General features: G+C 32.2%; 3 protein-coding genes across 3 annotated transcripts; 1 reads left to right on the forward strand and 2 right to left on the reverse strand.

Annotated features, from left to right (window-relative positions):
• Positions 1 to 1,626: 1,626 nt before the first annotated feature.
• LOC146530954 (uncharacterized) lies at positions 1,627 to 6,612 on the forward strand. The gene is made up of 16 exons (XM_085199525.1): positions 1,627 to 2,026; positions 2,391 to 2,504; positions 2,810 to 2,937; positions 3,322 to 3,586; positions 3,797 to 3,826; positions 4,156 to 4,224; positions 4,306 to 4,346; positions 4,413 to 4,443; positions 4,664 to 4,702; positions 4,797 to 4,835; positions 5,123 to 5,320; positions 5,811 to 5,870; positions 5,961 to 6,069; positions 6,215 to 6,262; positions 6,385 to 6,456; positions 6,533 to 6,612. The coding sequence occupies exons 1-13, from the start codon at positions 1,838 to 1,840 to the stop codon at positions 6,012 to 6,014; spliced, it is 1,257 nt and encodes a 418-aa protein (XP_085055651.1). The 5' UTR covers positions 1,627 to 1,837; the 3' UTR covers positions 6,015 to 6,069; positions 6,215 to 6,262; positions 6,385 to 6,456; positions 6,533 to 6,612.
• A 471-nt stretch (positions 6,613 to 7,083) lies between these two features.
• Positions 7,084 to 10,237, reverse strand: LOC146530955 (uncharacterized). The gene is made up of 6 exons (XM_085199526.1): positions 10,061 to 10,237; positions 9,313 to 9,492; positions 8,622 to 8,753; positions 8,176 to 8,358; positions 7,638 to 7,780; positions 7,084 to 7,354 (listed from the first exon to the last, which is right to left on the reverse strand). The coding sequence occupies exons 1-6, from the start codon at positions 10,235 to 10,237 to the stop codon at positions 7,084 to 7,086; spliced, it is 1,086 nt and encodes a 361-aa protein (XP_085055652.1).
• Positions 10,238 to 10,681: 444 nt separating this feature from the next.
• LOC146530956 (cilia- and flagella-associated protein 61-like) lies at positions 10,682 to 24,403 on the reverse strand. Its single transcript, XM_085199527.1, has 28 exons — positions 24,081 to 24,403; positions 23,405 to 23,539; positions 23,080 to 23,237; positions 22,476 to 22,620; positions 22,072 to 22,207; positions 21,348 to 21,508; positions 20,840 to 20,925; positions 20,285 to 20,531; positions 19,811 to 19,875; positions 19,613 to 19,730; positions 18,977 to 19,088; positions 18,623 to 18,693; positions 17,947 to 18,123; positions 17,510 to 17,732; positions 16,988 to 17,106; positions 16,519 to 16,647; positions 15,966 to 16,160; positions 15,482 to 15,610; positions 14,888 to 15,048; positions 14,144 to 14,298; positions 13,583 to 13,781; positions 12,828 to 12,997; positions 12,604 to 12,742; positions 12,349 to 12,527; positions 11,858 to 12,028; positions 11,334 to 11,444; positions 11,168 to 11,233; positions 10,682 to 10,906 (listed from the first exon to the last, which is right to left on the reverse strand). The coding sequence occupies exons 1-28, from the start codon at positions 24,224 to 24,226 to the stop codon at positions 10,682 to 10,684; spliced, it is 4,128 nt and encodes a 1,375-aa protein (XP_085055653.1). The 5' UTR covers positions 24,227 to 24,403.
• Positions 24,404 to 24,700: the final 297 nt, after the last annotated feature.

Consider the following 24,700-nt stretch of genomic DNA (forward strand, 5'->3'; position numbering starts at 1 on the left):
CTAATATGCGTTTTAGTAGTTTTTTATACATAAAATATGTAAATTAAGTTCACATCTATATATATAAAATCGAAAAGTCACTCATCACGAAATCTCAGAAACTACAAGTGCTAGGAATCTCAAATTTTGCATAGGACTTACTTATAGGACGTAGGTGCTCGCTAAGACGGGAATTTGCAATATTCGATTTCTAAGGGGTTGTTTTTGGGGTCGAAAGTTTGTATGAAACTTCGTTACTACAAATGCTAGAATTCTCAAATTTTGCATAGACGTCACTAGGACGTACTCATGGAGACAGAAATTAATAATAACATAGTTCACGCGGGTGAAACTGCGAGCGGGCCGCTAGTACTATAACTTTTTTCATCGTTACGTGAAGCTGATTTATTTATTAATTTCTTCGCTCGGACCAAGGCAAAGCGCAAAGAGTTCTGCCACATAACGCCTTAAAAATTCGACACTAAGTGGGGAACGGAGTGGTTTATTATTAGGTTCCCCTGCTTACCCTGCTGTAGTAGAACCTATAAGAAATCTATGCTTTAATAACTGCATAGGTATAATTTAAAGAAAAATGCTTACTCTGCTCTGACTCTTTGAATCACCGCTATATACATTTGTTACAGATCTATTAAACAAGTATTAATCAACATTTCGTATCATCATGCACAATTTATTGCACGAACATTTTATTTTCTCAAATAAGCTTTAGATACAATAGAAAATCGAATTCTGTAATAAAAAAAATCAAATTTAAAATATCAGTAATTACAAATAGATTTCTAACTGTAATATATATGACAAATACTTATAAACGATACGAAATATAATAACGAAATATAAACGATATAATATTAAAATTTTTAACGTTGAGGACGTAAGACTTAAACGGCCAAGAGTTACTTGCAATTTTTCCGCACTAGCGCGTGTCTATTAATTTGATAATATGTTTTAATTCCCATTAAAAATCGTCAGATTGTAAAAAAGGCAGAATTCATCACGACGACCGGACCGTGGCCGCTAATCTTTAGTGAAAATCAGTTTTTTTTTGTTACTCCTTTGTTAAAGTTGGTTTTTGCTCGACCTGGTGTCATTCACTCTGGGTCAGTGGACACTGAGTAGAGTATATTTTACTACACTCATGCTTTAAATAGAATAATTGCTTTCTTACAATGTATAGCTGTTTGTCTTAATGAGAACGGGAACACTAGGTTCCCAGGTTCCCTCTGTCTATCTTGCTGAGGGCTGGACCCACGCGTGAAGTTATAAAAAGCTCTTTGATAAAATGTCTTTTTCTAATAACTATTTAACTTTATTGCTTGTAAAGCTAGATTTAATGTTTACAATAAAAAATAAACTAGTTCCAATTGTAAACTAAACAATAGTGTAATCCATTAACATAGTTGTTTAATCTTTGTGGTCAAAACTATAATTTTTCACATATAAAAGCGATATATCCGCATTAAAGTTCATAAGCCTCAATTTTATATTCAAACCGCGTTTGTAATTAACAGTGTTGACATAAATTACTTCCTAATCCGATAAAATGGTTGTCCATGTTTTCCCACAGTTTATTCATTCATATTTTTTTGTTTATATAAAGAAAAATGTATATATTTTACATTTAAAAAAAGAAGATTCCTTAATACCTATATAAACTCAGTGTATTCCTTATTTTTTATTTAAAAAATAAAGGAAAACAACTGAATATCTTGAAGTCTTATTTTGAGTGAAAGAACAAAAATGGGCTAAGTAAATCAAAATTTTGCGTCACTCCATCCAAATCGATAACAAATATAATGGCAACAAATATTTAAAACAATAAAAACAAACCCATAATATGCAAAACTATAGCGATTACCAGGAAGACTTTGGGAACCTCACGATGAAGCTGGCCAGCAGTGTGTCAGACCAGAATGTCTACCTCACTTATGTATGCCTGGTCAATGAAGTAAGACAATTAGCTGGAAACGATAATGATATGAACTCAATGAACCAAGACCGCCCGCTTCATGTTGGTGCTTACGAGGTGAGTAACGGACTCTTATACCGTTTTTTTATTGTTATTTGATTCACAAGATATATTCTTTGGAAGTTATTTTTAGATTTATTTTTATTTAGTACCTACCTACTATTCTATATATTTAATTTCATATTACTAACTAGTGTCCCGCTCGCGGCTTCGTCCGCTTGGACTTATGTCTATTCCGGGTTAACGAGGCAAAGCGCGGCGTTCACTTCCGCCACTCGGCACGGAATGCCTCGAAAATGGGGCGGAAAATATGGAACGGAGTGTCTTATCACTAGGCTTCCTCTTCCTACTCTGCTATTAGCGGGATACAGGGTGAAGCTGAAAAAATATAATAATTACCATATTCCTTAATTACCTTCAGTCCATGGAAGATCAGTCTATACAAGTAGAGAGGTCAAAGGCGTTACATGAACTCGTCGAGACCCGTAAACGGAATGACTCGCAATCAGAACACGAAATACAACGGAAACCTAACGTATGTTAAAATGGATATATCTGTATTATAAATACATTAAAAAATCGCTTAAGTTTGAAATTAAAGTAATTATTTTACGCTTATCAAATTTCAAAAAAATCATCCTTTTATTTGTCGGTTTAACTGTTCTCATGGGAACTTTAAGATTTTAGAGATAGTTTTATTTTTGTATTTTTATGAAAATAATAAAAAAAAATCATAATTTTTTATTTAAACAAATTTATAATATGCAAAATTATAAGTTTAAAATTGATTGGTTGGATATGAATACTAAATGAAATAACTGTAAATATTGATATTTGCAGACATCAAACTTAGAGGAAGACGAACTAACAGACAGAGATGGGCAGAGTCAATATGTCAATCCTAATAAACTTAAATTAACGAAAATGAAGTGGCTCACAGAGGAAAGAGAACGATGTGTAGATTCCAGGTATTAAAATTTAAACTAATTGAAATAACATAAAGTTGTATCTGTATATTTAGAAAGTTATATTTTTTTCAGAAATTTAAACGCCTTGACAGGGGCTGCTGTAAGAAACAGGCGTAAAAAAGATAAATAATGTTTTAATATAAAATTAGTCAAAATAAAATGTTAGGTAGGTAAATCAATTTTCTTACATAAATTTTGTCTATCCTTCTAAATTTAATTTGGATATCAGTATCTACGAGTTTTAATATTATGTGTTTTCTTTATGTTATTAATATAGCTTATTACCGCTGTCCTGGTCCTAATTATTAATATTAAAGTTTTAAGTGAATATAATATTTTAGAATCATTTGAATTTCGAAATTAACAAAACTTCATTGTTTTCAGTTCACCTTCCCTTTCTTCGATCGGTTCTTCAACCTCCACCTGCAGTACGGAATCTATAGACAAAATTAACAATAAACTCAGCTTTGGGGAAAAGTGCCTGTCAACAATACTAAAATTAGATAGAGAACACAACATGTTTGGAATGTCAAACATAGCAATAGTGGGGAAAAAGGTATCAAAGAAGATCCGCAAAGAAGACAGGCCAGTGTTCCCTCAGAATGCTATAATTCAGATTTGCTGTGTAAATGGATGCTGTAGACATAAGGTATAAGAAGAAATAAATAAACTATAAGAAGTTTCATATTTTTTCCTGCATACATATATATCTAGCATTAGGGTCTCTTCCTACCACCTTCCGCCGATTTTTTAAGATATTGCCTGTTGTTTGATCAAAATCATATTAGAGTTGTCATTGTTATATTTAATTATTTACATACTATTACTATATAGTTCTAATGAATACTCTTTCTCACAGAGCAACACAGATCTTCCTGCGTCGTTGAAGGTAATATTTTTTATATATAAATTATTATATTATATTATTATTGAGGCCAGTCGTGGTGCAAGGTCACAAAGTCAACGCAACAGATTAGGGGGTTCGATTCCCACGCAAAAAAATTAAATATTTCATATTTTCCTTTCTTGGCTCTGGTGTCGAGGCAAAACGCAACGTTGATTTCTGCAACTCAACACGTAACGCCTCTAGAATTCGAAAGAAAATGGGTAGGCTGAGGGTTCCCAGTTATCCCTCAGCCTACCCCGCTAACAGCAGGATACAGCGTGACGCTAAAAAAAGTATATAAAATATTAATGCCGCTGATTTTTTTTTTTCAGTGCGGTGGCTGCTCTCCCTGCGTAGACCCGTGTCATCCTGTATGCGTCAAACCATGTGACACCCCTTGCGTAAGTGTTAATGTACGTAATTTGTTTTTTTTTTCATAAGAAAATAATAGAATAATTTAATTTTCTTTTTTTCTTTTACAGGATATCACTCCATGCCCTTCTAAGGTACACGAAAAGAAATAGTAAAAAAAAAAAAAAAAATATTATTTTCATTTTATTACGTATTTTTTATTTTAATTTCAGTGCAGTCAGTGTCCCACAGGGAAATGTATATGCAAGGTAACATATATCAATTGTAAAGGAGCAGATTTAATAATTAAATAACAATTTTATAATTAAACTTTAAAAAATACTTATGAATTTCAGTCGCAATGTGCGAAAAAATGTAGGGTCGATTGCGCTAATGCTTATGGAATGAAGGTACCACTATCAATAATATAAAAATAAAAATATATATATATTATTTAAAATATATATTAAATAAAAAAAACCCTTGCAGATAACATATAAAAAAAAACCAACATTTGATCCATCACCTGTAAGTAAATAAATAAAATTATTAAATTTAAAAACATAATGTTAATAAATAACACTTGAGATATTGAAATGAAATTATTATTATTTAATTACAGATGGAATTGACGCCACGGTCTAGTTGTATCTTACAAATGGTATATATTTTTTTTCTTTTATCTTTCACGCTATATCCCGCATATTGCAGGGCAGCCATAGGGAACCTAGTGACTTAGTGGTAAGACACTCTAGCCCCATTAAAACACTACCGTTCCCTACTTTCCGCGGATTTCTGGAGGCATGGCGCGTTGAAATGGCAGAACTTAACGGCGTCGATATCACAACCTGTAGCGTTTACAGATAAAAGTATTAATTTATTATATTCTATTATAATGTTTTTAAATTGTTTTTCTCTTTTTTTCTCCTCATTTTAATTCACTATTAGCCAATGGCAGCCCGGCTATGCACTCACAACCCTCGCTGCCTACCACCTTCATCGTGCTTCCCGTACATAATGCCGTGCTACTGGCCGTCCAGGGCCGGAGCACCCTGCAACCACCCGACACGTTGCTTCCACAACCCGCCCTGTCGTCCACCGAGGAGACGACCCACTCCTATACCACCGGAGGAACAATGTCCTACTGTGATTATTTTTTTTTGTTTAATTATATGTATATTAGGGTATTTTGAAAGTAAATCCTCCAGAATTCGGCGGAAACAGAGTGTCTTAACACTGTGTTTCCTTCCTTGCTGTGTAGCGTGAAGTTGATTTATATATTTCATTTTATTTTCAATGTATACCACACTAAAGGAAGAAGAATAGAAGAGAAGGAGGAAGGGAAAAGAAGAGGAATAAATTTAGAAGAATATTTAAAAAACGTATAATAATTTAAACATGGTACCGAATCACGCTTTTTGGTAACCATCTGAGGATATATAACAAGCATATAAGAATTTCGATGTAGCTAGATAAGAGCTTGCTATGTATGGCGTGGACGGTTTCTAAAAGGCGCGCGTTCAAATGCCGCTATGTTAAATATTTCTTTTGTGCTTTTACAAAAATATTTGTTAATAATGCCTTGATACTGCGTGTTAACGATATACTATATATAGTTATGTATTTTTTTTTTCAGAATGAAAAATGTATAGATGAGAAAAATGATAAGAAATGCTTGAATCAAACTTGCCCAGGAGTAAGCTTTTTGTATAATTTCTTCGACTATGTAACTTTTTACTATTCGTTTTACTATGTAAATTTTTAAATGCTTATTATTTAATTTTAGAATAATCCATCAATGAAGAGCGCAATTGAAAGTAGATTTGGAAGTAAAAAATGAAAGGATGATGAGAAAACAATCTATAAAACCACTAAGTACTTGCGCCTGTTCAAAGGTAGCTTTAGGTTTAATTTAATTATATTATGTATTAAATAAATATCTTCTTGCTTCCACATTAGACACGTCGTTATTCCCCCTAATATCTCCCCAAATTTAATTTTAACACTGCAATGTACTTATTTGTAAATTTTTTTTTAAAGGCTGGCAAATCATCGTCACTAGAGACATTTCTTGTAGGAAAGAAAAAGGTAAGAACTACATAACAACCTTTTAAATGTACAAAGTATTTACAATAATCAACTAATTATTTAAAGTTGTTGTTTATTATTTATACTTATATTTAAAGTATATATTTTGCTTTTCATGTAAGAAAAAGAAATCCCTCTGTGAATGTAGCTCTTCTACGAGTAATTGCTCAAGCTGTTTTGTAAGAAGACCTCAAGTGAGATTAATTTATATTTTATAACTTATATTATTTATAGAAACTAAAAAAAATAAACGATGTAATATACTTTTAGGTAAAAAGTTCAGGATCCATTCATAAGCTCAAAAATACATATTGAAATATCAAGTAAGCTACAGTATAACAACAAAATATCATATTCTTCTTAAAAAATATGGAACATTTATATCTAAATATAATATTTATATAAATAAAATGTTTTTTTTTTAAATTTTAAAGCCTTTCCAATCACAAAATTGCAAGATATAATAAATAAAATTAAAATAAAATAAAACAAAAAATTAAAATATAAGTTTTAATTAAACGTTTAATTTAAATTTCACATTAAACGTTGCTAAAGAAACATATACGCGTCTATTCGTTCTCTATCGAGGATATCAAATATATTTTGTCAAGACACAGCGTGGGGTTGAATTCTGCCACTCGAGACGCAATGCCTTCACAATGCGGAAAATGGTGAACGGAGTATCCCTCTGCCTACGCTGCTGAATGGCACAGCTTGAAGGAAGAAAATGAGTGATTTTGAATTAATATTATGCGACATGCATCTAGGAAAAGTAAACTGACTAGAATAATATCTTTTTTTTTATTTATTAATATAAAGCTTTAAGGCACAAAATCTCTAGATACAATAAATTTTTCAACACATTTAGTATGGGGCTTCCTATCATGCTTGAGTTGGTCTATCACTGTAGAAGGGGGTGTGCCTTGGGCGATGTGACAATAATCACTGCAGTACATAAAAGGAGCACTGTTCGTTTGATATGGATTGGGAGGGAAAGGAGCCAAGTCAAACAACTCCCCGTGATCCCAAGAGGCGAGGGAAGAGGAGGCAAATGGCATTCTATATTTCTTTTTCATTTCCGATTCAAATACTCTGTAATGATAAAAAAATTGTGTAAATAATAAAAATAAATCTTTATTTTTATCTCACAAAGGTTGGTCTTAATAAATATACATTAGTTTAAAGACTAATAATAAATACACTGCATGACTTTTTTATTTATTTTTTTAGCTTTATGCTGGTCTCGCCTATACTATTGTGGGCAGAGGGAACCTAGTGTTAAAACACTACGTTCTTTGCTTTCCGTCGAATTTTTGGGTCTTGATTGTTTAACTTTGGTCTATGGCTACATAAAAATATTATTATAAAGTCTTACCCCTTGATATTGTTGACAGGATTATGGCAAGCGGCGACTTCTTTATATTCTTTCTTTACATGTATTCTGTCGTACACGCCTCTATGAACTTTAGCGGTTAAGGGCATCCAAATTTCTTTGTGTTTTGGACCAAATCCTCTAACCTATAAGTAGTAAGTCTCGAGATATTTTTATCAATTTAAAAAAAAGCTAAGCCAGTCATGCTAGTAATAGTTTAGGGGCACAAATATGTGATTGTAAACGAAACGGTAGTAAGTTCGATTCCATCTCGAGGAAATGAAACATTTATTTAAATTTTTATTTTTATTTTTTCGCTCTAGTGTTGATGTTAACGCGGCGTTAAGTTCCTTGACGCAATTGCTTCTAGAATTCGGCGGAAAATGGCGGTCTTAGCACTAGCTTTCGCCTACTAACTAAGCAATATAATAAAAACAAAATTCATATTTGTCATTTCAAAATATATTAAATTTTGAAATGACAAATATGTCTATTTAATTTTTTTTATTAATCATCAAGCAATTAAAAAGAACTTTTTTACCCTTGGCAAATCAAATTCTGAGTAAAGAGTGATGTGATCCTTCGCTCCTATTCCATATTGATCTTCAATGGAAAACGGCTTGTGATACATTCTATAAGTAGACAGGTAAGGGTCCAGGAGTTTGCGGTAACCACCAACACTGTCGGATATTGCGGGGGCTTCGTTTCTACCGGAAGCTACTACCTAGTTTATATAAAAAAAATATTTTTATAGTAATAAAATTAACAATTCAATTGCTTTTTTTCTTTATAAATATAATGATGGGACACTTGATGGGAACGGAGTATCTTAGCACTAGGTTCCCAGGTTCCATCTGCCTAACCTGCTATGAGTGGGATACAGCATGTTAACTAATATCTTGTTGAGATAATAAAGAAATACCCAAAATACCAGATATTATATTCTTTTTATCAGACACTTGTTTAACATTTAAATTTAAAACTTACATCAAAAATATATTCAGGATCTGGCGGCCTTACAATGACTTCAGGTGGAGTTGTAGGAGATTTTGTAGAGCCTCTAAAAGTGTCTTTCATTTCTGATATAATCGTTGGTTGTACTATATTTTTACTTTGTAACTAAAAAATTGTATATAAAGAAATTCAAAATATAGAAGCATTTACATAATATATTTGATACGACATGAATGAATAATAATCAAAAGTACGCTAAGGGAGTGAATTTAATAAAACAAACTGTGGTAATAGATTTTGGGAAAATTAATGTCAAAAATCTATATAGGTTGTGTAAGAAACATCTTTAACCTCAAATATTTTATTGAATAGTGATTGATGAAGTAAAGAAAATTATTTATTATAAAATATATTATAATGATATGAGGCCGTGGCTCAGTGGGACAAGCCTGTGACTGTAAAAACCAGGGTTGTGGGTTCGATCCCACTCGAAGGAATTAATTATTTTTATTAATATTTTCATTTTTTCACTCTGGTAATAAGGCAAAGCTTGGCGTTACCGCCACCCAACACGCAATGCCTCGAAAATTCAGCGGAAAGTGGGGGACGGAGTGTCTAAACACTAAATTCCCTCTGCCTACAGCAAGCTGAAAAAAATATATATGTATACAGATATATTACTGTAGTTAATAATGTAACAAATTAACAACAAAAAACCACTTACCCGTTTCTCAACACCAGTCATAAAAATAACTCTCCTACAGTTGATACCGCAGTCTGCCCTCTCCATAGCCTTATTTGGATTAGGTTTCACACAGTACTCGCCGGTGGTGGTCTTATATGATTCCTTCTCCACCACCATATCTCTTCCTGTAACTCTTTCTGGGAGAGGGTCGTCGATTTTCTGATAACACGTTATGTTTTTTTTTATTTAAGAGCAAAAATATTGATATTATTTTTATACGTAGAAGTGAATTCTTAATTTTCTACTTGTTTTCAGATTCGTAGATAATTGTATTATATTGAGGAAAATTATCTATATTCCCATTACTGAATTAACTTTTACTCTGGAGTCTTTTTATATTAAAAATATTAGAAACCATTACGTAAGCCATCGTTTTATTAATCTCAAATTATTCTTTAAAATCTACTTATGTTTCTTAAATATTAACAAAATTAAAATTTTATTTCTAGGTAAAAATACAAGCAAGTGGCCGTTGTGGTGCAGAAGCAGAAGCGTGTGTCTGTAAATACAACTGTTATAGGTGCGATTCCCACCCAGGGGAATGAATTTTTATTTGTTAATATTTTTATGTTTTCGCTCTGGTATCTAGGCAGAGACTCTGGCGTTGAGTTTTGCCACTGAAAGCCTCAGAAATTCGGCGTAAAGTGGGGAACGGATACTTAACACTAGGTTCCCTCAACCTACCCTCCTATCGCTATAGCGTGAAGTTAAAAAAATAAGTACTTACACAATCTAAGCTGTGAGGTATAGCCGGTATGTATCGATGAGCTATATTAGTTCCTGTTCTTGTTTCATTATTAGAAAGTCGTAAAGGTATGTTGTACTGGATGTTACCCCATGTGTTGACATTTTGTATTAATAAATTATTAAGAACTAAAGGTTTAGGCGGTTTTGATTTTGCCATGATTTATTTTAATTATTTTTAAAAAACTCTAGCAAAATATACAGATGAAAAAAGTTGACACTGAGTGAAGTTTCCAGATGAGACGCGTTTGTTTGACAATATAAAATATAGAGTCTTTTAAAAAATGCTGGCTTTTAAAGGATAATTTTCAGAAAATTTTATTATATTGGTTATAAGTTAAAAAAGAACAACAATAAAAAGGAAAAAAAAACAAACATTACTTGTTTTTATCGCCTTAGTTTTTTTTGGTATAGATACATTAAGATAGGAGATACATAATAACATATATCTTCATCATAATAGTGAATCATATTTATAAATATATTTATTTTAGTGGGAGGACGAAGTGTCTTAACACTAAATTAACTTAACACTGGCTACTCTGTATGCTATGTATAAGGAAATAAAAATAAAACACCTATCAACAAATAAATTTAATACCGACTAAAATATTTTATACAACAATTTGGCTAAAGTCCTCTTGCTATTGCAGAAAGCGGGGTGGCTGTCCACGTCCTTATCATAATGCGTGACCTGCCAAGGCTGCAAGTACATGGGCAGAAGGATGTCATGCTGCGACAGCCATTCTATTACGTAGTCGGTTATAGCCTCTATATGAGGTGAGGTTTGGAAGTTTGATTGGATTCTTGATCGAGTTTTGCATTGAGTCTGTATTAAAAATAAGATTATAAGATTAGCGCATAAGAAATCTATTGTATCGTGGCACACGCAATGTTTCTAGAATTCAGCGGAAAGTCTCTAAACATCATTGTCTCTCTGCCTAGCCATCTTCACGTGGGGAACAGCGCGAAAGTGAAAAAAGAATCTTTACTACCACGTTTTCATACCTTTCAACGTCTTGAAATGAAAAATAAGAAAATAAGTACTTTTTATTCTCATATTTGCAATTTTGTTGATAAATAATTTTACCTGATTATTTAGCTTCTTCTGAACTCTCCGCATTGCTTCTTCTAATGTATCGCCTTCACGTTGTCCCTACAGATAACAATTAAAAATGTATGTAAAAGTAGAAAAATACTAATAATCGCTTTATTTTAGCGAAAAAATATTTATGTTCATAAAACGAATGACACACCTTCGGTAGTAATTCTTTAACCATTGCAAATAATTCCTCGCTGCGGTCGTGATAAATAAAATAAGCCCAGGGTTCACGGAAGAAATCGTAAAAGTTATCAATTTTTTTCGCCTGTAATAAAAGTTTTATCAAACATTACCTGTGACAACATAGATATTAGGTTATAGATCTTAGAATCCACCTTTTAGAGTCCTTGGTCTGAGTAGAAGCACAAGTTTGGGTTCTGCTACCCAGTAGCTACCATACTAACTATTCCTGAAGTAACGTTTACTTATAAAATTAATAATAATAAAGACGAAATGTAGATGTAGGGCGTCTTCGAGCTAGATGGGGTGGCGATATTCGCAAAGTGGCGGGCAACGGCTGAATGCGAAGAGCTGAAGATCGAGCTCAGTGGCGTGCCATTGGAGAGGCCTATGTCCAGCAGTGGACGAGGACAGGCTGATGATGATGAAAGATGAAAAAAAATCTGTCAAGTAAAGTTGAAAATTACTCATTATATAAGCAATGCAAAATGGTCATACTGTAAATCGAACATGAACATTGTTCAGAACCGTCACAGAATGTCCATACAGGTGTTTAAAGTTTTCAAGCGAATATTTCTCTAGTGTCAAACAGGTAATGCCATCAACAATTAAATTATTTGTAAGATGAAGCTTAAAATATCCATCCTTGAACGTTTCCATTACGAGACCCTAAAATTAATTTATTGGTATACATTTGCAAGATATTTATTTAATATTGCGAAGTTCTTGGAAACATCATAATAACACAAAGCAGGGTAGCCATACAGAACTCAGAAACCTAGTGTTAAGACACTACGTTCCCATTAAGACACTTCCGTGTCCCACATTCCGCCAAATTCTGAAGGCATTGCGTGTAGAGGTCCGCAACTCAACGTCGCGCTTCCTTCGTTACCAGAGTGACGAAATGAAAATATTTAATAATAATTATAATTATATTATTTAGTATTAATATATTTTTTTAAATAATAATTTAATCTGTATACACTAACATTGTAATGCAAAGACTGTACGAATTGATGAGGCACTTTCTTTCCAGGAGCTCGTACCTCCAAATATTGTAAACCTCCAGGTAAAATACAATACGCAACATGAGGTTGCTTGAAATTGGGTATTTTCGGCATCGCATCAACATTTTCAGAATTTTCACTATAAAAATTATATGATAAATATTTTAAAGTGATCTTTAAATATTTATATAATAAATAAACAATATTTATATGAAACATACGGCATTTGGTCTTTAATAGAAGTTGAAGTTTTGTCTTTTTTGGAATCCAATAATCCGGAGCTTAAATTTTTTGTGGAAACCTTTCTGCCTTTTTCTGGTTTATTTTTTGTTTCAGAAAATAAAGGATCCAACTGATTTCTTATCTGAGTTCCTAGCTAATGTGATAAAAAAATATTTATACATATTTCAAAACGAAAAACTATTAACTAAAAAGAATCTATATTTAAAAAAAACATTTACCATACTCCCTACTTCGTTAGCATCATAATATTTCTGTCTTTTATTGTCAGCGTAATATTTCCTATAATACCTCGTCGCTGGCCCCGCTGCGTATATGGAAGGATCTCTTGTTTTAAACTGGTGGTCTATTAGTATACCTCCATCATATACTATGCCACTCTTATTTATTGCTTTAAAAAAAATTTTATATTATTTAACACTATTGCCCTCTGCCTTTCGTTATAAAGATAGAGAATATGCTTAGTATCAGATTTTTTTTTAATTTTCATAATATATGAAAAGTTATAAGTAGACTAAACAATAAAAAAACATAATTTAACTATTTTTAAATTATTTCTGAATTTCACACTGTATACAGAATACAGCAATGTAGGAAGAAGCCTGAGAACCTAGTGTTATCACCATTCAGTTCCCCACTTTCCGCTGAACTCTCGAGGCATTGCATCATAAGTGGCGGATTTCAACGCCGCATTTTGCCTCATTTCCCAACTGAAGAAATGAAAATATTAAATATTTCATTCCTCCGAGTGGGAATCAAATCCACAACCGTCGCGTTTAGTCGGGCACTCTTGCATATAGCATGAAAATAATAGTATATCAAACCAGTCTCCTGCCCGAAATGTCCATTCACCTGCTCACATGACGACCTGATTCCGCAACAGATGCCGCAGTCGACGTGGCTAAGTACTGGCAAAATATGATCTGAATTCTCCAAACATTGACACGAAGAAAAAGAAGAAGAAGAAACCAGTTACCACTGAAAGCTTGTTCATTGACACCTTCCACACCATAATAGAAGAACGCAGAACATTTCAGCTTCAAAAGACGATGGTACGATAAAAATTCCACATGCGATACAAAATTATCTAAATCCGTGCACCAACGTTGGAAGTAATACGACCGGTACACTTTAATCTTCAAGCTGTTCAGCACTTCTGTGACTGCGTTGTCAATCTATTAAAAATAAATATTTTTTTTTTAGAATATAGAGAGAGAGAGAGAGAGTTCTTATTAAAGTTAGTGATTAACGGAACTCAACACCGCGTTTTGCCACAACATCAAAGCGAAGAAATATGAATGGATTAATAAATATTTCATTTCCTCGAGTGGAAACGAACGCACAACCTAGTGTTTGCACTCACACTTTGTGCCTTTGCGCTACGACTAGTATATAACTATTTTTATAAATATGGAATTATTATTATATTAGACAGTTTTTAAATAATATAAAACAGTCTAGAGCAAGGATCGCTATAGTTGCTTTTAAAATTTTTGGATAATAATATAAAATTAAATCGAATAAAAACCGTACTTACATAAGCATTACAAAATATAGATACTCTAGCCCTAGTAGCGATGTCATCAGGAAACGGCTCTACGAATATTATATTCTCAACAGGTATCTTCATCTCTATCAACGTCGCTAAACAACAGTACGTATGTATTGTTGCACCGTAGACGATTATTTTATCTAATAAAAATGTGTTTATTATAATATGATATCTTGTATGTACTTATACATATATACAGTGCATTAATTAAGTTAATTAAGCATATATAAGCATATATATGCTTAATAACAAATTGGTAGTGGGTTCGATCCAAACTGTAAGGAATTATTAAATTTGTTTCCTTTTTGGGTAAACCGTAAACTGAAGATGCAATGTATCGAATTCTCGCCTCAAAATGGAACAAGAACAGAGTCTAGACACTAGGTTCTCTTTTCGTATTCTGCTACAAACGGTATTCAGAATGAAGCTGAGAAAGCAAGTATTTGTTAAAAAAAATAATTTATAACGAATACGAATTAGAATATAGCGATGTTCCCTAGGTAATCGAACGTGACAATCGCAAATATTTTAATTGCTCTTTTGAATTACAGAAAATTAACAACTATTCACTTTCCATACTCGACCTAGGGACCGTCGATTAAGTTCTCTTACTGGAAACACAAAAAAATCAAATAAAAATTAAATAACAAACAGAAACAATTACATTTACTTTATATACGATTATATTATAATCTAATAATCATATGTTATGTATATTTGACATCTTACACTCCATATCTCTCCAAGTGAAAGCTTTCACGTAACCAAGAGCCCTATTAGCGTCGGCCAGCGTGTTCACAAGGAACACGTTGTTTGGTGTGTTATTAACCACCGGCTTTAAACTAGCTCGAGGCAAGTCTAGACAAGCTGTGTATTGCATTTTACCTTTTCTGAAATATATATGTAGTTTTATTTACAGCTTAATGCTATATTTCGCGTATAGCAGTGTAGGATAAGAACGTATAAGAGGGAACCTAGTGCTAAGTACGTTTCCTACTTTCCGCCGGATTTTCGAGGCGTGTTGAATGGCGGAACTCAGCGACGCGCTTTGCTTCAGGTTACATTTTATAAATTAAAAAAATATATTTTATTTATGTAATACTATATTTACATAATATCAGTGTTACATGGCTGTTAGTTAAACTTCCGTGTGATAGAAGGTCTATATTAAAATTATATCGGTGGCTCGTATCTATTTAAATTAGATGACAAAAGAGAAAAATGACGCATCATTAGACTCTACTATTTAGTTGTTATTATACATAAAACGGCAGATGACGCTAAGGAAAAAAAAACAAAATATATGTAATATAATTAATTTACCGAACTTCTTGCTGGTGCTCGAATACTGATTTCAAGTAATCCGGATGTTGATACTGTTTCCCAAATAATAGAAATAGAAGATCATAATAACATCTACCCTTATTTGATAAAGTTATATATTTATCTCGTCTGTAAAACATATAGTAAATACATTATTAAAGACAACAGTTTAGCTAATTATTATAATTAAAGCATATTTTTTAATATTTTCTAAGTAACCGTAAAATAATACGATAGCTTAAAATTATAACTCTATATCAATAGATAGCTTTCTATTTATACTAGGGCATCTCTACAACTATTTCAAAACAGGCAAACAAAACTTAGAATGATACAACACTAAATTTAAAGACAAGTGTGTAGTACAAGCGGGCGAAACCGCTAGCGGGTCGCTAGTATGCAACATAAATAAGTTGCTAATTTCATTGAACATTTAAAAAAATATAAAAATCTATTTAAAATAACGAAAAAAAATAATTATTACCTATTAATATCCACCATCGACCCTTGAATAATATTTACGTAGTAGGTGTACGGAACACTTTTAAGAAATTTCTCAGAGTTGGAGTGATACTTTTGGAACATCATCTCAGATATCGATCTAGATCGCTTGTTGTAAGGTAAGCCACTTGGCGACACTAGTGTCACATTCGTAAATAAAAGATAAGTACAGGAGTCACTAAAATTATTAAAAAATAGAGTTTTAAGCTTACTTATTACGAAAAACAAAAACATGAATAAATTGAAGAAGGCCTTTAAGAATTATTTAACAAAACATTTTTTTAACAATATCAAACGTAAGTACGTTGTAAATGAATGAATATATTTAAGCTTATTAAATGACTCTTTTTACTATACAAAAATTTAAAAAAATAAACCAGCTTCACGCTTTATCCCGCACACAGCAAGATAGGCAGAGAGAACCTAGTGTTTAGACACTCCGTTCCCCATTATTAAGGAGGCATTGTGGTTGTTTTTACTATACAAAATATGCAATATTAATATTACTCTATACGATATTTCTTCAATCTCATTACCTAAAAAGCAAAGAATTTAGAAACGCCATTGCTGTCCTCGAAGCACCAACGATCACTATTCTTGTGTCCACATTCAGCTGAGGAACGCTCGTCAGTTTTTTGCTCATAAACCAACTGCTGAAAGCTATTCTGAGAAATATTATTAAAATACCGTTACTATATTGTAATATTAATACATTTTTTACATAGCTTCAGCCTATATAAAGAATTTATATTAGATTTTTTGTTTAGTATATGTCGTGTTCAGTCAAAGATGTCATTTTTTTATATAACTGTAAGGTATTTTTGGTGATAAATGATTCTCATCTTTTAAAAATAAAATGTAATTGTAATTTTTGATTGTTTGTTGCAAAATAACTGATATTTTTTAAGCATCATCTAATTAATATAATTCAGTATTCAAAATTAAATTTTCTCCTCTATGTAAGCTTTTTTAATTTATATTTAGAAATTAAATTTAAAATCTTACTCAGGATTGTTTACTTTTCGTCTCTTCGTAAGTTGTTGTGCAAATGTGCTATCTGTTTCTGTGTTTCTTGGCAGTAAAGGAATCATGGTGCCAGCCAAAGAATTCACCTTGTGAGTTACCTTGGAAGTAAAATGTATAACAAAATCATTTAGATAGGAAAATTATAATGAAGATGTAAAAAAATCAAATTGCTTAATAAATATCTCTAACTATACCTGTGCTTTATGTATGGTATGGGAAACATTATACTATTTTTTAATTTTCGTTGTTCATAAATTACCAGTCGTGACGAAGAGGCACAAGGTGTGCACACTATAGACGCGGCTGGTTGTGGATTCGATCTCCACTCGAGGTAATGTAATATTTATTTTAATTTATATTTCAAAGCGCGGCGTCGGTTTCTGCTACTCAACACGCAATGCCTTTACTGTCTTAACCTAGGTTCCCTCTACCTACCCTGCTATGTGCGGGATACAGCGTGAAGCGTGATGTATTTATTTACTTTTATATATGAATCATTACCCATTTATTTCGATAAGCAGTCATCCATATTAAAGAACTAGATCCAGAAAGTCTCATCATTTCTCTCGTAAAGAATCTATAGTGCGGTTCAAATACAGAATAGGCAACTGCCACTTTTATACTTGAGAAACCGCAAAAAAAATCATCCTTATCATTATACTTATGTATGCGATGTGCATCCAAATTGAATTTTACCCGCAAATAGTTTATTGCCTCAGGTTTCCTGAAAATGTGTGATTATTTAGAATTCTATTACATTTTTATCATTGGAATTACGTATCTATCGCATCTAGATAAATATTGAAAGAAAATGAAAATAATTATTTACGTCAAGTGGAAATTGAACCTATAACCGTCTCGTTAACAGTCAGACACTATATCACATGGCCAAATTAATAGAATAATAAAAAATATATACAAATATATTTATTACTTACTCCAATATACCGACACCTATAAGTGTGGTACTGTTTATAAAAACGTAACATTTTAATTTATTTTTGTGTAAAATCGTACTCTCTACGGTCCACAGTGTGTCTTTGCTGTCTAAAGTCCGTAAAAGTTGGCATATTTGAGGAATGTCCGTCATTTCAGCTTCACGAACTCTAAGCTTACTACAAATATTAATCACTATTAATGATATTCTGTTGCAGTTAAAAATCTAGTTCTTTTTTACTAAAAACTTATATTTTTTTAATGTTTTGAGACCCAATACTTCTTATATTTAACGGAATTTGTAAAAATCGTAGTTGCAAAAACTAGACCAGTTTTTGCTTGGAGAACAATAATACAGTCAAGTCATGCACAGTAATGCATCGATATTTTTTTTACTAATTATATGTAGAAACTATAAGAATATATGTGCTATATATTTTTAATTATACTTTTAAAACTTATTAAAAACTGTAAACTTTAACAAGGTATTTGATTTGAAGGATCATAACCACTGAGCTCGATCTTGAGCTCATTGCATCCAGCCGTTGCCCGCCACTTTGCGGATATCGTCACCCTATCTAGCTGGAGGACGTCCTACATTGGAGAGGCCTATGTCCAGCAGTGGACAAGGACAGGCTAATGATGATGAAGTATGTATGTATGATACATATAACATACCTCAGTACAGAGTTTCTGTGTGCCACGTATAAGGCGTATTCGCTTGACATTTTAACTTTTGTGGGAATTAGCTGCAATAATTTACAAGTATATTGTATTATTTTTCATATTACATTCGTAGGTTATTTATTAATGACTTAAGTATTCATGAATAAGAGAGGGGAAAAATTTAAATAATTTTAAATAATAATTTCCTATTATGGATCAAATCCACAACCATTGGGCACAAGTTTAAGGGCTCATTTTTATTACTCGTTACAGAAAGCATTCGGGGACTCCCCGAATGCTTAAATACTGAAGGTACCCATAAATTATCTAATAATAAAAGTTAAATACTATGCATTTAAAACTTACACAAAAATGTTGAAGTAAATGGAAACTATTTCCTTTGCAAGGCACACGAATGATACAGTAGTCATAATCTTTCATTACCTCAAAGGCCGCTTCTAACAAGTGAAACCCTTGCCTTAAACAAGATATTAAAGAAATATAAATTATTTGTTTTATAAGTGTCGTTAAACGTTATGTGAGAATTAGGTACCTACTACTCCCGCACACAGCAGGGTAGACAGAGGGAACCTAGTGTTAAGACACTCCGTTCCCCAGTTTCTGCCGAATTCTGGAGGCTTTGCGGGTTGAATTCAACGCCGTGCTTTGCTTCGATCCCAGAGCGAAGAAATGGAAATATAAACGTAAATAAATATTTCACTTCCTCGAATGGGGATCGAATTCACAACCGTCGCGGTACAGGCACACCTTCTGCCGCTGAGCGACGACGGCCTCTAGTTTTTTATGTAAAAACTTTAATTTCCAATAAATAGGTAATCAGTGTACACATATTTTTTAGAATATCTCACGATTTATTTACAAACGATGAAGTCATACATAAAATAAAATCGCACAAAAACTAACATATAATTTGATTGCATTAACATAGAGACGTTAAAAGGTTATTATAGTATAGTTATTATAATAATTATACATACTTACCTATCGTCTATATCATCTCGAAAACCAAACAACTCAATCATAAATGCATTAGGATCGCCCGAATATTTTTGTGATTCAATTTCCTTCTTAGTTTTTTCTCTTAATAAAGAAGTCCTTCCTTAAAGTAAATGTCAATATAAAAAAGATGAGACTTCTATAAAAAAAATAAAAATATAAAAGGAATTTGTAGTTTATTACGTTTCATTATATTTTTCGATTCGTTCGATCGGGACTGTAGTTGTCCTTTGTGTTCTGATTTAGGCCTAATAATAAAAATAATGATTAATTTCGAAAGAAAAGTGAAGAAAAATTCTAGATACTACAGTTGGAAATATTTTATAATTTACAAGCCTCTGTTATTTCTTTCCGGTTAGACTCATAAAAAAGGTGAAAACAATTTTAATATGTAGAGGGATCCCATATGGGGGGGATATCAAATTGAAAAATATAACTCTGGGCCTATGAATGTTCGATCCCCATTCTGAGGAATGATGATATTTAAATGTTTTAATTTTATCAGTGCTACAAGACAAATCGTCTCGAATTCAGTCGGAAACCAGAGAACGGAATATCTTAACACTCTGCCTAACTCATTCCGCAGGATAAAGCACTTTTGGACATAGTATTGATAATATTCACGTTAAAGTACCAATATATTAGTAATTTACATACAATAAAAATTCAAACGAAAGCACTTCAGGTACAGTCAACAGTCGATTGTCGATATTCACAATATCGTAATCAAATGGATCGTCTTCCAGTATATTTATAATAGATTGGGAAGTCTCTATATAAACTGATGGAAAATGTAGTTCTCTTTCGCTGTAATCTTCAGAACTATTCTGTTTGTAGTCATCGATTATTGAGGTAGGTTTACCATCGAAATTAACCTTGCTGTAAACTTTTTTTATTTTTTTTTCTGGCTGTACCTATAAAGTATGAATTGGTTAATATTTAATTATGCCACAGTTGAGATATTTGACCGTTTTGAAGGTTTTTAGTTCGAATCCCTTTATTATACTATCCCGGGATTTAGCAGTAATGTTTATAATTAAAGTATAGTTATTCGTCGTCTGTAAGAGGCGTTGGCATTTGCTATTAAAACACAATTTAACTAAATGAAAAACGAGGGTTCAGGGTACATCTAGAGTTAAAAAACTGTACAGGCTTTCACGAAATAAAATTAAATAAAAAAATATTTGTAATGGTATGTAGGTATATAGATACGTTGTTTTACCTTAATTTTATTTTGATTTATTTTTTCTCTTCTATTATCCTTATATGGACTCCATTGGCCAGTCATTATAGGATCTCTAATTATAAAAAATGTAATTGTTAATAATACTGATTATAACTTAGTAAGCCGGCCGTTGTGGATTCGATTCCCTCTCGGGGTAATGAATTATTGGATATTTTTATTTTCTCATTTTGTTAACCAGGTTAAGCGCGACATCGAGCTCCACTTCTCAACACGCAATATCTGGAAAAGTCGGCGGAAAGTGCGTCGCTAATCACAAGGTTACGTCTGCCTACCCTGCTATATGCAGAATATAGGATGAAAATGTCGTAAGGAATTGTAGTACATTGCTTATATATAAGATTATTGACAGATACATATGCGATGGTTCGACAGTAAGGCAATGTAATATAAAATATAAAATATAAATTAAACACGTAAATTTAATAATCATAAGAGAATATAAAATAAATTATTTAATATTTTATAAAGTTTCACCCAAACGTTTGGAGCAATGTGTTAGTTCGTTTGTATTTCTCTTTCTCCAAAGGCGTTGCTTTTTTAAGTCCGTGGAGAGGGCCCAGCTCGTACGTACGTTGTAACATTTCGTAGTTAATTTCAGAATTCAAACACATCACACCCACAACTTGGTCTTGAAGCTAAAAATTAATTATCTTCAAAATTAATTTTATTATAAACTAGATTTAAAATAAGAAAATATATTAAGAAAATAATTTCTGTGCCCAATTTCCACACAGGTGCGCCAACTGTGTGTTAAATGAAAATTAATAATTATCTTTGAGCATGATAAGTGAATAGATAAATATAATTAAATATACCTAACTGTATGAAGACAAAAATAATATAAAAAATGAACAGTAAATATTGGTAGATATTATTGATGCCAGTCGTGGTCGTGGCATTGGGGTACAAGCGTGCGACTGTGAACGCGACAGGTTGTGGATTCGATCCCCATTCGGGGAAATGAATTATTTAATATTTTCAATTCTTCGCTCTGGTCCAAACTAAGCTCGGCGTCGAATTCTGCCACTAATGACACTAGAATTCAGCTGAAAATTGGGAACGTCATCAAATGTCTTAACACGTCAGATGCCTTCTGCGTGCTGTGTGCGGGATACAGCGTGAACAGGAAACCAGGAGGAATATTAGGAACTGTCCTGCCAAGAAAATGTATTTGGTTTTTTTTCACGTTATAACTTACGTCAGCCACAATTATTTTCCGATCAATATCCGGATGCCGTCCTATAATTTCACTTATATAGAAGTCGCCATATAATTCATGTAATAGCGGACTACTTTTAGCCATAATATTTAGTATATCATCACTATCTTCCTCTCTATATTTAAATAAGATAATTTCATAATTTATAACTCCAACGTTTCTACATATTGATACTGAGAAACTATGATTTTTGATGCCAGTAATAAGTATACTTATCTAACGCTCTAAAGCATACAATCACTGTGACATTATAATTTATAGGTATCTACTTATTTATTTAATAAACATTTTAATTCATTATCGGCGTATTACAATATATTTACAGCTTTTAGCTTTAGTCACAGCTCTTAAAAAAAAACAAATTATAAGTAAGTATAACTAACACAGCCCTTCGTATTCTCAGTTTAGGACAAAATTCATTGCGCATTGCCGTATATAGAAACATTGAACTATCGCAATCGTTATAACATTTGGGTTTGAATCTATGTATATTGTACTTCATGAAGGCTTGATATCTAGAGGTCCAATCTAAAAATATATATTACATATACTCGTATCAGCTCAAAAACATTGTAATATTAGGGAGTCCCTACCCCCGCGGCTTCGCCCGCTTAAACTTCTTCACGCTGTAGCCCGGAAGGTAGGCAGAGCTAGCCTACTGTTAAGACACTGTGCTCTCCATTTTCCGCCAAATTCTGGAGGCATTGAGTGTTGAGCGAAACCTAATGCCGCGCCTTGCCTCTACACCAGAGCGAAGAACTCACAATATTCAATATTGCATTTACTCGAATGGGAACGGAACCCACGACCTATCGTTTTTACAGTCTTAAGTTTGTGCCCATGCACCCCGACTTGCCTCTAAACTTATCGTTCTATAAAAGTCAATTTACACAACATCTTTACATACACTATATTTCTTAAGTTACATCTACATCATTTATAATATTATTAGAATTTGAAGTTAAAAATATTAAAAAATCTTATTACTCTTGGGGCATCCAATGGGAACAATAAATATAATGTTTAAAAGGTAATCATCGTTACGGAAAACAGATGTGAATGCTTCCTGTACAAAGTAATCCGTTACCGCATCAACACAACTCATGAATTGAACGAACAAGGTATTTCTAGAGAGATAGTATTTCCTGAAATTAATTAATACTAATAATTATTATTCTTCACACGCTTGTGCCTCTGCACCAAGACTGGCCCCTCACTAAAGCATTCTAAATACATATTAATAAATTATAATAACAAGAATTACTAAAATAAAAAATCCAAAATGGGCAAGACAATTAATTTTTATACTAACTGAAACATATTTCGTATCCAAACCTCCCAGGCGCTAGGATCTAAGCCTCTTATATTGGGATAGTCGTTTAAGGCCATAAAGCCAGTCACTTCTTTATTTTCATTTATCATACATATTGTAAGGTATGATAATTCGCTGTGAAAATAAGTGATATAAATGTTAAAATTATATTATAATTTATAAATACATAATATATATTATTGAAGAATTGCAAGAAATCTAATTAGCGATAAGACCGCCTTTGTACTTCTCACAATGTTATGTGCATATAAGTACTAGATGTAATTTGCAACTTTGTTTTCTTTCTGTTTGTGGTGTACAATAAAGTATATAATAATAATAATAAACATCGTATCACAGTAAAGAAATTTAAGGAAATACTATTCTGTAAAGTTTAAAGAAGAGTATCTGAAATTAAAGTTTTTTTCTTTTTAAAACTTGTATATAGATTACGCACATAGCAGGTATAGGGAACCTAGTTTCCAGGTGTGTCCACTCATAGTGTTGAGTGGCGAAACTCAACCTTTGCCTCGTTACCAGAGCGAGGAAAAAGAAAATATTTCCCCAGAGTGGAAATCAACCCACAACCAGTCGCACGCTTGTGCTCCTGCGCCACGACCAGCCTCAAATTACGAAATATATTTAATCAAATTTATTGAAATATTATAATACATACATTAATCTACCGATATCGTGTTTTCCAAATATTTTTTCTGTATGTTCATAGTTTGTTATTGCTTCTATATCATACTTATCACCGTCTACCGCTCTTCTAAACCTTCTCTCATTTGGTCCAACTTCGAAATCGAAAAATATGGACATGTTTAATATATTTTAAAAATCTATTGGCAAATATATCACTTAAATTTTTATTTAAATCAGTATGGCTATGACCTTAAAATATTATGTTTCTAATATTAATAATACAAATATACAATTGCTTATTTATTGTTTCGTGTCATTATGGTGCAATGGAGACCTCTCCGACTTCCCGATAAATATAAATATGGTATATGTAAATATATATATATATATGGTCATAGAGTCAAATCTAACTGAGAAAAAGATATCAGATCAGGTTAACAGCAATAAACTTTCACACAAAATAGCCTATAGCCTACTCATACTTAACTAAATTCCCGCATATATTTAACAAAGGAATTAAGAGTTTATGATATTAGTAAAATACTATTTACTAATCTAAATATTTTGAGGGGAACTTAATAGTTATTTTCTTTTCAATATTTAACTATCTCTATAGAATCATATTATAATAAATTGTAACTCATCGCTGTC

This window comes from Heliconius melpomene, chromosome 16, assembly GCF_056956725.1.
Source record: "Heliconius melpomene rosina isolate 202511_hmr_F chromosome 16, ASM5695672v1, whole genome shotgun sequence".
Classification (NCBI taxonomy): domain Eukaryota; kingdom Metazoa; phylum Arthropoda; class Insecta; order Lepidoptera; family Nymphalidae; genus Heliconius; species Heliconius melpomene.

Bases quoted from the DNA above. Each gene is read 5' to 3' on its own strand.
- LOC146530954 (XM_085199525.1), top strand. From the start codon at position 1,838: ATGCAAAACTATAGCGATTACCAGGAAGACTTTGGGAACCTCACGATG. The intron at 2,938-3,321 runs GTATTAAAATTT...CATTGTTTTCAG, and splicing joins GAACGATGTGTAGATTCCAG to TTCACCTTCCCTTTCTTCGA. The intron at 5,871-5,960 runs GTAAGCTTTTTG...ATTTAATTTTAG, and splicing joins TGAATCAAACTTGCCCAGGA to AATAATCCATCAATGAAGAG.
- LOC146530955 (XM_085199526.1), bottom strand. From the start codon at position 10,237: ATGGCAAAATCAAAACCGCCTAAACCTTTAGTTCTTAATAATTTATTA. The intron at 8,359-8,621 runs GTAAGTTTTAAA...TATATAAACTAG, and splicing joins ATCCTGAATATATTTTTGAT to GTAGTAGCTTCCGGTAGAAA. The intron at 7,355-7,637 runs GTAAGACTTTAT...TTATCATTACAG, and splicing joins CCTGTCAACAATATCAAGGG to AGTATTTGAATCGGAAATGA.
- LOC146530956 (XM_085199527.1), bottom strand. From the start codon at position 24,226: ATGTCCATATTTTTCGATTTCGAAGTTGGACCAAATGAGAGAAGGTTT. The intron at 21,509-22,071 runs GTAAGTTATAAC...ATTAATTTTTAG, and splicing joins GGAAAATAATTGTGGCTGAC to CTTCAAGACCAAGTTGTGGG. The intron at 19,089-19,612 runs GTAAGTATGTAT...ATCTTGTTTAAG, and splicing joins CGAGATGATATAGACGATAG to GCAAGGGTTTCACTTGTTAG.